At 41.5% G+C, this 15,302-nt stretch overlaps 1 protein-coding gene across 4 annotated transcripts in view; it reads right to left on the bottom strand.

Moving 5' to 3' along the window:
- The window catches only part of MYOF (myoferlin), a 178,356-nt gene that overhangs the window by 81,784 nt on the left and 81,270 nt on the right, over nucleotides 1–15,302 (bottom strand). For 2 of the 4 annotated variants that reach the window (XM_070363810.1, XM_070363812.1), the window contains exons 12-18: nucleotides 14,935–15,061; nucleotides 12,838–12,941; nucleotides 10,208–10,276; nucleotides 10,071–10,114; nucleotides 7,528–7,610; nucleotides 4,896–4,934; nucleotides 2,763–2,887 (exon numbers count right to left, since the gene is read on the bottom strand). In XM_070363810.1, coding sequence (XP_070219911.1) covers nucleotides 2,763–2,887; nucleotides 4,896–4,934; nucleotides 7,528–7,610; nucleotides 10,071–10,114; nucleotides 10,208–10,276; nucleotides 12,838–12,941; nucleotides 14,935–15,061 — 591 coding nt within the window. The remainder of the gene's footprint in view (nucleotides 1–2,762; nucleotides 2,888–4,895; nucleotides 4,935–7,527; nucleotides 7,611–10,070; nucleotides 10,115–10,207; nucleotides 10,277–12,837; nucleotides 12,942–14,934; nucleotides 15,062–15,302) is intronic. The other 2 variants (XM_070363811.1, XM_070363813.1) reach the window with 1 other exon arrangement.

The following is a 15,302-nucleotide window of genomic DNA, read 5'->3' as shown; positions in this document are numbered from 1 at the left end:
AGGAAGGATCCCAGAGAGAGCCAGGGTAGTCAGGGCTAAAAGGGATTTTAGTCATGGCTGGGGTCAGAGGCTTTCAAGCCATGCTTAGATCTGGAAGGGGTTCCCAGGGGCTGAGGTGGGAGTGGAAGGGGCTTGAAATCTCCCTCACTCTACTTCAGGTCTGCATTTGTCTGCATTAACTTGGCTCCTTTTCTCAGAATAGGGAGGCAGCCATGTTGGCAATCACGGCAAGTCTCAGAGGAGTCAGTAAATAAAAGAGGAAGATGTTCTGGGTGTGGTGGAGTGTGAGGATGAACTGCGGATACTCCTTCCAACATACTCAGCAGTGTTAGCAGCAGAACCCTCTGTAGAGGAAGGGAAGGCTTCCACCTCCACTGCCAGCCCTCTAGTCCCACCTTCACCCCCCAGGGCTTTCTCTCTACCCTAGTTCCCTTCTTGGGCTTTGGCAGCTAACTAAAAGACAGTACTTGGGCTTCTAACGTGGTGGAAAGACCACCTCCCACCTCTGGGCCTCCATGTCTTCATCTAGAAGATGAAGAGGTTGGATAACATCAGGGATAGCAATATCAAGCATGTCACTTTCAATCTTTCAGCAAATTCCTAGAATATGGCATTCGACAGAATTCTGAGATAGCACTTTTGCTTTTTGGAAAGAGCCAACATTGATTACTGACATCTGCCCTAAGTCTAGGAAGGGGGAATGGCCATGCTCAGTTCAGTTGCTCAGTCGTGTCCGACTCTTTGCGACCCCATGAACCACAGCATGTCAGGCCTCCCTGTCCATCACCAGCTCCCAGAGTCTACCCAAACCCATGTCCTCTGAGTCAGTGATGCCATCCAACCATCTCATCCTCTGTCATCCTCTTCTCCTCCTGCCCTCAATCTTTCCTAGCATCAGTTCAGTTCAGTCACTCAGTCGTGTACCACTCTTTGCGACCCCATGAACCACAGCATGTCAGGCCTCCCTGTCCATCACCAGCTCCCGGAATCTACCCAAACCCATGTCCACTGAGTCAGTGATGCCATCCAACCATCTCACCCTCTGTCGTCCCCTTCTCCTCCTGCCCTCAATCTTTCCCAGCATAGGGTCTTTTCAAATGAGTCAGCTCTCCGCAACAGATGGCCAAAGTATTGGAGTTTCAGCTTCAACATCAGTCCTTCCAATGAACTCCCAGGACTGATCTCCTTTAGGATGGACTGGTTGGATCTCCTTGCAGTCCAAGGGACTCTCAAGTCTTCTCCAACACCACAGTTCAAAAGCATCAATTCTTCGGCACTCAGCTTTCTTTATTGTCCAACTATCACATCATACATGACCACTGGAAAAACCATAGCCTTGACTAAACAGACCTTTGTTGACAAAGTAATGTCTCTGCTTTTTAATATGCTGTCTAGGTTGGTCATAACTTGTCTTCCAAGGAGTAAGCATCTTTTAATTTCATGGCGGCAGTCACCATCTGCAATGATTTTGGAGCCCCCAAAAATAAAGTCTGACACTGTTTCCCCATCTATTTGCCATGAAGTGATGGGACCGGATGCCATGATCTTTGTTTTCTGAATGTTGAACTTTAAGCCAACTTTTTCTCTCTCCTCTTTCACTTTCATCAAGAGGCTTTTGAGTTCCTCTTCACTTTCTGCCATAAAGGTGGTGTCATCTGCATATCTGAGGTTATTGATATTTCTCCCAGCAATCTTGATTCCAGCTTGTGCTTCTTCCAGCCCAGCATTTCTCATGATGTACTCTGCATATACATTAAATAAGCAGGGTGACAATATATAGCCTCGACATACTCCTTTTCCTATTTGGAACCAGTCTGTTGTTCCATGTCCGGTTCTAATTGTTGCTTCCTGACCTGCATACAGGTTTCTCAAGAGGCAGTCAGGTGGTCTGGTAGTCCCATCTCTTTCAGAATTTTCCACAGTTTATTGTGATCCACACAGTCAAAGACTTTGGCATAGTCAATAAAGCAGAAATAGATGTTTTTCTGGAACTCTCTTTGCTTTTTTGATGATCTAGAGAATGTTGGCAATTTGATCTGGTTCTTCTGCCTTTTCTAAAACCAGCTTGAACATCTGGAAATTCATGGTTCATGTATTGCTGAAGCCTGACTTGAAGAATTTTGAGCATTACTTTACTAGTGTGTGAGATGAATATTTTTGTGCAGCAGTTTGAGCATTCTTTGGCATTGCCTTTCTTAGTGATTGGAATGAAAACTGACCTTTTCCAGTCCTGTAGCCACTGCTGAGTTTTCCAAATTTGCTGACATATTGAGTGCAGCACTTTCACAGCATCATCTTTTAGGATTTGAAATAGCTCAACTAGAATTCCATCACCTCCACTAGCTTTGTTTGTAGTGATGCTTCCTTCCTAAGGCCATGCTATGTATTTGCAACTGCCATGTGAGATGACCTCAGGATCCTTTCCTACCCTGCATTCTAAGACTTGAGGAACATGAGATTTCCATCCTTCAACACTTAATCAGGGACTTCCCTGGTGGTCCAGCTGTTAAGACATCTTGTTTCTACTGCAGGGGACACAGGTTCGATCCCTAGTCAGGGAACTAAGATCCCACATGCCAAGAGGCCAAAAAATAGAAACCAAAACCAAAACCAAGAAACAACCACAAAAAACACTTTACTGGTCATCTGGTGGGCCTCTGAGGGTAGGGAGGTCTCCTAAATATGAGACTTAATGATAACCATTAGAAAAAGGAATTTGGAATCAGTGCTCATTAATAACACACCTTAATTGAAGAACTAACCTTTCCAGAATTTAGCTCATCATAGGGATCTGGGAATCCCGTGTACTCTCGGGGGCTTCCATAAAGGTTCAGATAACAAGGTCCAAAAGTTGGAACAAAGCCCACCTCTGTTTCTCCTGTATTCGCTGAGAGATAACATCATCGTTAGTATTTTAGGCTTTTAACACCATTCTGTTGAAATAAATATTAGTTATTAGTTAGCTGGGTGAGACAGTTTTCCTCCTTTTTGTGTTAGTTGTATTAGCGCAAATTGTAAACGCTTGTGAGACTTGCCATATTTCTCTTATCACTATAAAACACTAAATAAAAAACACTGAGGGGATAGTTCAGGTAAACATAAAGGTGATACTATTCAAATGAAAGAAGTTGATCTTCACATTTTTTGCAAGTTTATAATTGGCAATTGTAGCAAGCATGTCACTGACAACTGGGGTAGAGTATATTGTTTCGGGAAGTCATTTAAATGACTATCAGATTAATTTTTTTTGTTCCTCCAAAATATCATTTAGTCTCAAGTAGTTAGTATAAATCTGGCAGATGATTTTAAAAATACAAGACATTTAAAATTTTTATATATAATAGTGAACTGTCTGCTTATGGTTATGGCCATATGATATTCATAAGCAATGTGAAATTTCCATTCATGACATTGTATCTCTGATGAGGATCCAATATGCTTCTTATTTCTGCTACCTCGTCTCAGCAAGACTACTCCCCAGTGAAGGGCACTGCAGGCAATGTAAGAAATAGTGGAGTCAGAGAGACTGCAGGTGAAGACAGGGAAACACAAGAGCTGCCTTCAGCCATCCGAATGGCTCCCATATGGAAGAGGGATGGACCTGCTTCCAATAAGCAGGGGAAGGACCACTATTGGGAGCTACAAGGAGGCCAACGGTGGTTCACTTGATGTAAGGGTGATCTTTCTATGAATTAGTAGTGTCACACAGTGGGACAGATTGCATTGGGAGCAGAGGAAATATTAAGGCCAAGAGTTGTATTTTATCTTTCAGGATATAGTCAAAACTCTTCCTCTGTGGATGACAGGTTGACCAGATCAACTCTATGGCCCTTTCCAACTCTATGTTTAAAACTAAGGCAGAAGGATAAATGTCAAGTAGTAGGTGAGTGGAGTACCTACTCAAACAGTTGAGCAAACTGTATACACTTGTAGTTAGCAATCTTTTTCACCTTTTTGAGGCTCTTTTGCATTTTGGACTTCTATTAAGTTGTCACTTTATATTTCCATTTTTAAACTTTAAATAGCTGCTATGTCTATGACTACACTATAAATTCCTTTGGTGGGTGGGTAAGAATCAAGTGTGTTTTATTCTGAATCCTTAAACTCTTAGTCCTAGTTCTATCTTGGAGTACTATCACATAAATATTTTTTGATTGGTTGAATGAAGTATGATCAAATCTGCCATGTTTGTTACACACCTAAAGACCACTTAATAGTCATATAAAGTATGACTATAAGATAATGAAGTTGGATTTTTATAAACAAACAATAATGAGGCATGTGCCAATAATATAAAGGCAGATGATAATACCTTAATTTTGCAGTTTGCAAGCTTCCTTGTATGCAATCCCTTTTTCCCCTCTCACTACAACCTTGGGTGGTTAGAATGGCAGGGAGTATCATGGGTTTTTTTTTTTTTTTTGAAAGAAGGCAAATTTCTCTAAATCACAAAGTCTTCATCTATTAGGGAAACAACATCTGCTGTAAGAGGGTTGTAAGGTCAAGTGTGAGCACATTGAGCAAACTTGCAAAGAATGGCAAATGTTGTGCAAACCAAGGACATGCTATGATCCCACAGAGTTGGAAGATGACTCTTCAAGGTACAAAGTGGGGAAAAAAATGTTATACAATTATTTACAGTGAAGCCAGGAGGGTATATATGTAGGTGAAAACATGAGGCATGTAGCAAAGCCCAGTTAGCCCATTTGCTTAAACTCAGCTTTGCAGGACAACCATACAACAGTAATACAAAAATTGTTACTCTAACACAACTATATTTAAGACAATAAAATGTAAGTAAAAAAAAAAGTGCTAAAGCAATCAGTTGATAAGTTCTTAATAAGATAATAATAAACAGAAAGATCTAGAAGATAGCAAAATTACAAAGCGTAAACCTGTATACGATGCAGCCCCAGATCCCGAGGATGAGAAATCTATGTAGTAAAAATACCATTGGTTAAACAATAAGAGAAACACAGGCATTATAAAGAGACATTGAAAAAGTTAATCAAATCCAACAATAGGTAAGCGGTTTAGCAACACCAGGAAAATCCCAAATCCAGACTCAAATCACATGACCCTTTTGTCATTTATACAAATATCACCAGCAGTTAAATACAAAATGGCTCGAGACTCTGACACCCAGTAGCATGGTCACACAGGAAATAGCCCAACCTCATCAGCCCCAAAGCAGTGAAGCATCTGAGAGCCAGCTTCCCACCATCAAAGGAGGCCTGGGGAAGTTACCAACATTCCATAATTTTAATAAAACATTTACGTGTCTCATCTCTGACTTAGCTAGGACTAAGACCAGACAACCCAAGTTAATTTAGTAGAAGGCTGTGTAAACAAAGACCTATAGTTGCCGATACATTATCCTGTTTCTTTGCAGGGAATGGCTACTGCTCACTGTTACTCTGAGACCCTATCATAGACTGTCTTGTAGGGCCTGCAGTGAAAGGTCTCAGAGACAGAGGCTGGCACTGCTTGTAACAATTCATTTGTAGTTCTTCTGGATATTACCATCATACCACTAAGGCAATGTTTACTCTGTATAATAGGCTCTAGGTTCATCCACCTCATTAGAACTGACTCCAATGTGTTCCTTTATATGGTTGAGTAATATTCCATTGTGTATACGAACCAGAGTTTCTTTATCCACTCATCTGTCTAATCTAACCTTTACATCTGGATCCTTCACTTGATAAGAAGTTAATAGCATGCCCACCCTCTCCAACCTTCCACTTCTTTTCACTTCTAAGCTCTATCTCCTGTACTTTTACATTGTAAGAGGTGATATTTACCTTCTCTTTAGAGCTTTGACTACAAGTTTTTTTTTTAATTTTTTAACTTTACAATATTGTATTGGTTTTGCCATATATCAATATGAATCTGCCACAGGTATACACATGTTCCCCACCCTGAACCTCCCTCCTTCCTCCCTCCCTGTACCATCCCTCTGGGTCGTCCCAGTGCACCAGCCCCAAGCATCTAGTATCGTGCATTGAACCTGGACTGGCGACTCTTTTCATATATGATATTAGACATGTTTCAATGCTTTGACTACAAGTTTAACAAAAATATTTTAGAAACAATGAATAGTGCTCACATTATAACAACCACATAAGTATTCTCTGCAGTGAAAAGAAGAATTGTAATTACATTTCTTTTGTTACAGGTCCAGCAACATGGTCCCCTATGCCACTTAGCAGACAATGCTTAGATGGACTCTCTGTCTCACCTTCTACCAGTTGCTTAAAATAATGCTATACCTGACTTTATATTTGGACTATTATTTTCTTGGTTCAACTCTTTATTTCTCTCAAAATTTCTAATGCCTTTTTCTTCTTCTTGAGAAAGAAAATCTATATCTTTTTCATCAAGTCTCTATTATATTTCAGATTCTTTTTCATATTATCTATTGCTTAGCTTACAGTGTCTTTTTTAAAAAACCTATAATGCAGGAAACCTGGGTTCGATCCCTGGGTCAGGACGATCCCCTGGAGAGAAGGGCATGGCAACCCACTCCAATATTCTCGCCTGGAGAATCCCCATGGACAGAGGAATCTGATGGGCTACAGTTCACGGGGTCGCAAAGAGCTGGACATGACTGAGTGACTAAGAACATAAAGTCCTCTCTTAAACAAGATGAGGATGAGAGAAATCTTAAGTTTTCTAAAACAAAAATTTGCCTCAAATTTTCTCATTTTATTCAATATGTTTAATCAAGTGATAATTATAGGAATTTTTGTTATTTTTATTTTAGTAACGAACAATAAGCTGCTGATGATAGTAATGGGTTAACACTAAATTTTTCTGATCATCTTAATTTATTCCTTCATTCCCTATTACAGTTTCACACATATGCACAGAACTAGAATACCAGGTATAGGCAATTAGTTCTCAATACATAAAACAACAAAAAGAAAAGTATATTGGTTATCAATGCTTGTTAGCATAAAATGTATGAAAACAAAATACACAATATCTAGAGTGGAGATTACACGGTTCAAATGCCATCTGACCTCACTCCTGCCAAGGAATATTGTTATACATATGGGTGGACTGATGTCAACGCCACTTGAAAAGAAAAAAAAAAAGGTGCTCTTTATATTGACACTCAAAAATCTGCAAAACACCTACTGGGAAAGTTTTTGGATTGAAGTAAGAAAGTTAAAATTTTTAAACTCAAATAATTGATGTCTTGTCTTAGTCACTCATTGTGTCCGACTCTTTGTGACCCCACGGACTGCAGCCCGCCAGGCTCCTCTGTCCACGGGGACTCTCCAGGCAAGAATACTGGAATGGGTTGCCATTTCCTTCTCCACAAATAATTGATCGTTACCCCAATTATTAATTACTAATCTATTATTTTGCTGATCACCATCAAAACATCACTGAAATGGTTCACTAGACTCATCACATTTGGCTTTTAAGAAACCAGGTCTGTTGCCAGGTGGCTGCCCAGTTGATTCTCTCTCCAGAAGTTCTCCACCCTGTCCCATTCCTGCTCCCTGTATGACTCACCTTCCACTTCCCCACCAGAGGCAGCAATTTTAGAGAGGTGCAGATACGTTGTTCCAACAACATCATTTTTGGTAAGACGGTCCCTGTGTTAAAAGAACAGGTTAAGACCTCCACCTATGAAGACAGATCTTTGTTTCAACAATAGATCTGGAAAAGACCCTAGATCTCAGAAATCACCCTGTCCAGTGGGCCTCAGGCGTCACTGCACTTTAAAATCACCTGGAAACCACCACTGCTCCCCTGGCCCCCACCCCACACCACCTCTAATTTCCTATTGAAGCTTTGACTCAATGAAAGCAGAGATGAAGAACAAGAGTTTGCATTTATAACAAGTATATATCCCAACTTATTCTTACACAGATGGTCCTCCAACAACCCTCTGAGAAATGTTGATCTAACCGGACAACTAATTTCAGCTGGAAACAGATTTTTATAGAGGCCCAGGAATTTGCCTATGGTCACACTCAGTACTGTTGTCATGAAGTGAATGGGTCAGTTATAGGCACATAACATGATGAGGGTAATAAAAATCTCACTACACAGAATAAGTGTTTGTATCTTATTTTATCACGTTCATACTGATTACTATGATGGTTTAAAAATTACAACAGGCTTTTCTAAGGGTCCCTCATAGGTGAAAAAATTCCCTTTCAATTCAATTCAAATATTTCTTGATTATCTACTGTGTGACTTCATTTGCTTGTCTATAACCTAAATCTTATCTATGCTGTTGGATAAGTTTGCTCACTGTAAGTACATGCAACTTTGTGTATCTGTCTGTATCGTAGAGAGTTCATGAGCCTAACTCGTGAAGTGGTCTCTAGCTGGGCACACAGTAAGTGTAACAAACAGGTTTATATTAATAACATCTTCTGTTTAATTTCTTCTCTTTATTTCATCTAGTGTCATACTCACTCTGAAGTTTAGAACTCCACAGAAGGGAGGAAAGTTTGACTCAGTATTTTGAGGAAAGATTATACTATAGTATATTATTATATATTATAGCAATACTATGTTATATATATTATATGGTTTAATAAAATTAGGTTACAGAAAGTGACTAACAACAGTATACATGAGGAAAAAAAGTTATTATTTGGGGGTTATTAAGCCACATGTGTGGAACTTGCATCCTCTCAGTCCGTCCAGAAGCCTCTAGACTACATTTCAAGAATCCTTAGCTTTCCCTCAGTTGTGCAAACACCTATAGGGTATATAATGAAAGATCTGGATCCAAGGAGTCCCCAGTTCAACAGGGTCTCTCTGCACATCTGAATCTACCATTGCTTTGGAGAGGGCCGACTAGATCAGGGAAAAACCCACATCTGCTGTGACCATGGGGGACTCTAGGATGACTCAGCCAGTGATCCTCCCACTGTGGCATCAGCAGGCTGGAGTGGTCATCTGCGCTATATAGGGCTCAAACACACTCTGGAGAGTTCTGGAGGCCCCTGGAGCACCTTTGGGGTGTCAACTGAGGGTCCAAGTGACTTAAAACAAGCTCACACTCATTGAAAGGGGCATTTTGTCCTCAGACCCCTTTATGGACTTCAATGAACTATGCTGTGGCTACTGAACAAAATAAAGCCTTCTCCCCTCCTCCCAATGTGTCCTGTTACCATAGTGCCAAGAGGGAACTAACATGGAAGTCAAATACATTTAGCCAAAGGAAAAATCAGGGCCAGACAGGTTGGGAACCCAGCTGAGTCACTGAGTGACTGTGGGCAAGTCACCTGACCTCTCTGAGCCTCAGTCTTCATCTGCAAAATGAACTAATAATAGTCTCCATTCCACAGGGTTCCTCTAAAGAGTAAATGGAATAGTGTAGGGAAGGCAAGAGGCCAGCACCTGCTACTAGTAGTGCTCAGAACAAGCGGCTGACATCATAGCAAACACTGATGATGGTGGTGCTGTCGTGATGGTGCCAGCACCAGCGATGGTGCCAGCACCAGTGATGGTGCTATTTATCTTTTCTACTCTCGGGGAGCTAAGCGCTGCCAACTGAATGCCCCATCCAACTAGAATACACCCAAGAATCGCCTCATTACGGCTGATCGTTGCTAGGATGTTGGTCTAGTATAAAGTCCATCAGAAACTTTCAACAAATTTTCTCTGCATTCAATCACATAGGAAGCTCTGTCCAATTTCCCTTCTAACAATGACAGAGAACAGCTCTCAATGTTTTGATTAATTCGTCCCTAGAAATAGTTTACTCCATTTCTGAAGTCTATTTTGGACAGCCTAATAGTATTTAAAGCCTTAATTTCTTATCTTGGGGTATATTCAGATCACTTTTCCTTCCTTTTGTTCATGAGCAGTTGAACCAAGATATCCAAAGCTTTTCTGCAACAGCTACTGTTACTATTTTTACTGTTACTATTTTTAAAGAAAACACCTGATTCAAGGAGCAGTGTACCACTTCTGTCTGGAAGAAAAGCAAATGTCCTGAAAAGTAAGGGTTAGACCATCTAAAGTAAAGTTTCTTCAAATCCAAATATTTACTTCTCCAATTCGCAATTAGACACAAGTCTTTTTTAACTCACCAGTCATATATTGTCAGTTTTAGTTTTTCACACACTGAAGGAAACTGTTAAAAGAGAAAAAAAAAGTAGTTATTTCTCAACTTATTCAGTACCTACTAGGGTATCCTTACTTTTTCTAAAAGAAAAGAAAGCCAAACCTTGATCTGAAGATTAATGACTTGATTCCACTCAGGGTTTGCATTTTTCTCAATTATGTTTGTGCAAACCTGTAAAATCATCAAAACAGAGTAGGTATTCAAATTTCTAATTTTGGAAAGTTTATAATATATGCACAGTGGATTATGATTCTAGCATACTTATGTTATAGACTTGGTCACTCAGTCGTGTCCAACTCTTTGCAACCCCATGGAATATACAGTCCATGGAATTCTCCAGGCCAGAATACTGAAGTGGGTAGCCGTCCCCTTCCCAGGGGATCTTCCCAACCCAGGAATTGAACCCAGGTCCCACACGTTGCAGGCAGATTCTTTACCAGCTGAGCCACCAGGGAAGCCCATAGACTTGGTAACTGCATTAAAGTTTTCTTAATAACAATTTGGTAAAATAGGACATGGATTTAGTATACTGATCTTTGCCTCTTCTATGCACTAAGAGCTAGTTTCTAATTGCCAAATTTTAATATTGGATTAGTGTAATGATGCAACAGTTGCTATTTAGTGAGCCCTTGTTCTTTAGTTGTTAAGTGGTACCCAGCTCTTTTGCAACCCCACAGATTGTAGTCCGCCAGGCTCCTCTGTCCATGGGATTTCCCAGCCAAGAAAACTGCCGTGGGTTGCTGTTTCCTTCTCCAGGGGATCTTCCCAACCCAGGGATCGAACCCAGGTCTCCTGCATTGGCAGGTGGACACTTGCTACATACTGCCTGATACACATCTCTTCACTAAAATGTCCAAACGTATCTTTTGATCCTGCCCACCAGCCCTTCTCCCTGCTCCCCAAACTAGCTGCTGTCTTTCCATTGTTGTTCGCAAGGGTGTTCAGATTTGAACCAGAATCAGTCACAACCCCTCTCTTTCCTTCACGTGCCTCATCCAATCCATGAGAAAATGCTGACATCCCTATTTTCATCTGGTCTTGCCCCAGATGCCTGTGGTTGGTTCCCATCTGGATCCCCACTTCCTCTCCTGCCTCCTCACTTTCATGTCATTCCCCGTGTAGCATCATCAGTCAGTTCCCAGGGGTACTTAGGATACTAAGTCCTGATTCATCCTCTGCCTGATAAAGCCCTGCCTGCCCACCTCACCTCCTCTCTGAGCTCATCTCTTGGTTTCGTCCCTTGCTTGCTCCACCCCAGCCATGTTGGCATTCATCCACTGTGAACATATCTCCTCCCTGGGGTCTTTACATCTGCTCTTCTTTCTGCCTGGAAGCCCTCCCCCTGCCAATATCTCTGCATTTTCCAGGCCTCTGTTCAAATGTCACTTCCTCCAAGATATCCCACTTGATAAACTAACTGGAAACCCCTCCAAACACCCTGCACCCATCACTTCTTGTCCCCTGCTTTATTTTCTGCTTAGTACTCAGCACTAACCGAAATTACGCAACTTTTTATTTGCTTGCTTATTGTTGTCCCTTCTCTCGCACAGTAAGCTCCATGAGAGTAAAGACTGCTCCACTCACTTTTCTATCTCCAACGTGAGGGACAGTGTCTGATACTTAGCAGGCTCCCGCTGTTTACTTCCTGAATTAATTAACACTTTCAACAATCCTATGAGATTATCCTTATCCTCATATATAATTCAGGAAATTGAGACTCAGAGGTTAAAGAATTTGACTTCACTTGCTATGGAGTGAGGTGAAGTCTGAATTTAAATCTGGCCTCGTTTAGCTCCAGAACTTAGACTTTTTCTGCCATCTCCCACTGACTCTCCTGGGGGGGGGGTGTGGGGGGTGTGGGTGTGTGTGTGTGTGTGGGGGTGTGGGGGGTGTGGGTGTGTGTGTGTGTGTGTGTGTGTGTGTGTGTGTGTGGCCAAACCTCACTTTCACATACACTTGGTTCCAATATGTAGTAAATGTTACTTCCTCACACCTAGAACTGATTGTGGTACATCGTTATTCTACTATGGAATCCCACTCTACAATCTTTGACCATTTTTGTAGGTAAAAGTGGTAGTTACATGTGTTCCTACACCAAGAGTCCCTCAGCTCTTATCAGAGGACTGAGATGGGTTCCCCTGCCAGACTCTCCAGTTTCTACAGCTCATTGGAACATGGTGAGTAATAAACATGATAGAAATGGGCACCCGGGTACTGGAGGCTCTCCTCTACACAGCGGTCCCTAATCTTTTTGGCATCAGGGACCAGTTTTGTAAAAGACAATTTTCCCATGGACAGGGGATGGAGGTGGCTTCAGGATGATTCAAGTGCATTACATTTACTATGCACTTTTTTCTGTTGTTATTACATCAGCTCCACTTCAGATCGCCAGGCATTAGATTTCAGAGGGTGGGAACTCCTGCCACATTGACCAGGGATCACTGTTGCTGGTTAGGGACTTTACCTAGGAGTAAGATAACGCTGGGGCCTGGGAATTGTTTCTACTCTTACAAAAGACCACGTCTTTCTAACCTGAGTCCGGCATACTTTCCACTCCAAAATAAACCTCTAAGATGTCTGACATGCTCAGAGTCTGATAATCTGTGTTCCTGCACAGTGCCCAGCTCATCAGGGGGCTACTTAAAAAAGATTTAGCAGGAAATCAGTCAAAGAAAGCATAGTGGTTTAAATACATGTTTCTAGAGGCATCGACACTGAGGTCACATACAAACCTTTTTTCCGGCAAAGGAAACTTCTACAAAAGGGTCCACTAGGTTCTTCTTATCAGCGACGCCTCCAAATATTTCCTTCACTGTCTGTGAGAAGGCATCATCCACTGGAAAGGAACGCGTCACAGAACAAATCAAATCTGATTCTCTTAAGAGAACAGAAATCACTCAGCAAAATTAAAAATTGTCTCCTGTATGGAAAAACCATTGCAACGAGAATCATCCTGAAAAGTGGCAAGTACCAGTGGCACTGGATTGCAAAAACCCTTTGTCTTAGTTGAGAGAAAGAGAAAACACGTTCTCCCCACAAAATTTAAAAATTAACGGGAGCGTCTCAGAAAAAACAAATCAATAAATTACTATGTTGAGAATCAATCACTTATTGAGGAAACCAACAGAATAAAAAAGTCCATCCAAATAGGGTTAATTAAAAACTGAGGCCTAGTTGTGATTTGGAAAATGTTCTTTAGGTCAACATATAGGCTTCATCTTTTCTTGAGTAACTCCAGGAAATTTAGCATAATCGTAACGTGTTTAATCACCTACAAACAACAGATCTCTGTTTTAACAAACTTAGAAGTAAATAGATCTTGCACTGTTGGTGGGAATGTAAATTGATACAGCCACTATGGAGAAGAGTAAGGAAGTGGCTTATAAAACTAAAAACAGAACTACCATATGACCCAGCGACCCTACTACTGGGCGTATACCCTGAAGAAAACCATAATTCAAAAAGATACATGTGCCCCAAAGTTCACTGCAGCGCTATTTACAATAGCCAGGACATGGAAGCAACCTAGGTGTCCATTGACAGATGAATGGATAAAGAAGATGTGGTACATATATACAATGGAATATTCCTCAGCCATAAAAAGGAAAGAAATTGGGTCATTTCTAGTGATGTGGATGAACCTAGTGTCTGTCAGAGTGAAGTAAGTCAGAAGAAGAAAAACAACGATCATGTATTGACACATACACATGGAATCTAGAAAAATGATACGGATAAACCTATTTGCAGGCAGGACTAGAGATGCAGACGTAGAGAATGGACTTGCAGACACAGCAGAGGAAGGGGAGGGTGGGTCAGAGAATAGCACTGATGTGCATACACTACCAAGGGTAAAATAGCCAGTGGGAAGCTGGTGTATAGCACAGGGAACTCAGCTCAGTGCGCTATGAGGACCTAGAGGGGTGGGGGGAGGGGGAGGGAGGCACAGAGGGAGGGGGTGTATGTACACAGACAACTGATTCACTTTGTTATACGGCAGAAACTAACACAACATTGGAAAGTAATTATACTCCAATTTAAAAAAGTCAACAGAGTTCAGTTGAACAGGCCCAGCAGGTATTATAATGTGAGGTTTAATTTATTTACTTCATTTAAGATATTTCCAAGGGAAGGATGCTCTGGGGAGTCATTAGAGGGGGAGGGGTTCCTGGAAAAGTAGCAAATCCTGAAGAGCTCCAGGGCCTGTACAGTGGTGCTCCCTCCTGAGGATGGGGAGAGGGTCCTATGTCCCAGGGCCCAGCAGGAAGCAGGCACACCAGGCAAGGCAGAGAGGATGCCAGGTCCTTAGCAAGGACAGGCGAGCAACTAGATTAGCCTCTATGCATGGAAGCGCTCTAAGTAATTCTCTTAAATGCACCCAATCTCTTAACACATTAGTGACAGACTTCTAGTTACTGGCACGTGCAACTTTGGCCCAGCCATCTTTAATACTCTGATAGAAAATACATTTATCTGTTTATAGAACTTCAGTTTCATTTGGGATGAAAGGAGTTGGCCATGCTGACTGCTGACCTCTGTTTTGGTATCCTTTAGAATAAGGGGAAGTGTGGAACCCAGAAGAGAGAAAGAACAGAGATGAATGGGTCAAAGGCTCCATAAGGGCCATGGGTCAGTGACCAACAGGCTTCCCCATGAATCTGCTTAGGTAGTTTTCAATAGGGCCAAAATGAATGAAAATAACTCTATGAAGGCCTTTAAGGAGACAGACATATGGCAGGGAGCACTGACATGATTTGGAGTATGATTACTTTTATCACATGTAATCATGCAGGCAACTGACAATCCCGGGGCTGGATTAAATCAATACATACTCTGGGGGATGTCCTCCGCTCTGTAGATCTTCAGCAGGAAGGTCACCCATCGCAGGGCAATGCCAGCAGGGAGTAACAAGTTACTTTCCACGTCATCACTGTCATTATCACGATCTTGTTTCTCAGGCTATTGGGGACACACAGTGGCAAATTATACACATAGGAAAGCAGCACTTCAAGAGGCCAAATCTGGGATAAAACCCATCATAACTGTTTTCATTAGGATTTCCTGTGTTTTGAGCTTAAGAGTTTGGCACCAATTCAACCTCAAAACTGCCCTACAAAATCAATGCTCATGTTTCTTTGACCAATACACTACAAGAAAATAATGCGTCCTTTTTAATCTTCTGAGCGCTAAATAGAGAGAC

This window comes from Bos mutus, chromosome 26, assembly GCF_027580195.1.
Source record: "Bos mutus isolate GX-2022 chromosome 26, NWIPB_WYAK_1.1, whole genome shotgun sequence".
NCBI classification, from domain to species: domain Eukaryota; kingdom Metazoa; phylum Chordata; class Mammalia; order Artiodactyla; family Bovidae; genus Bos; species Bos mutus.
The sequence above is the reverse complement of the archived record's forward strand: the minus strand, read 5'-3'. Positions and strand labels throughout refer to the sequence as shown.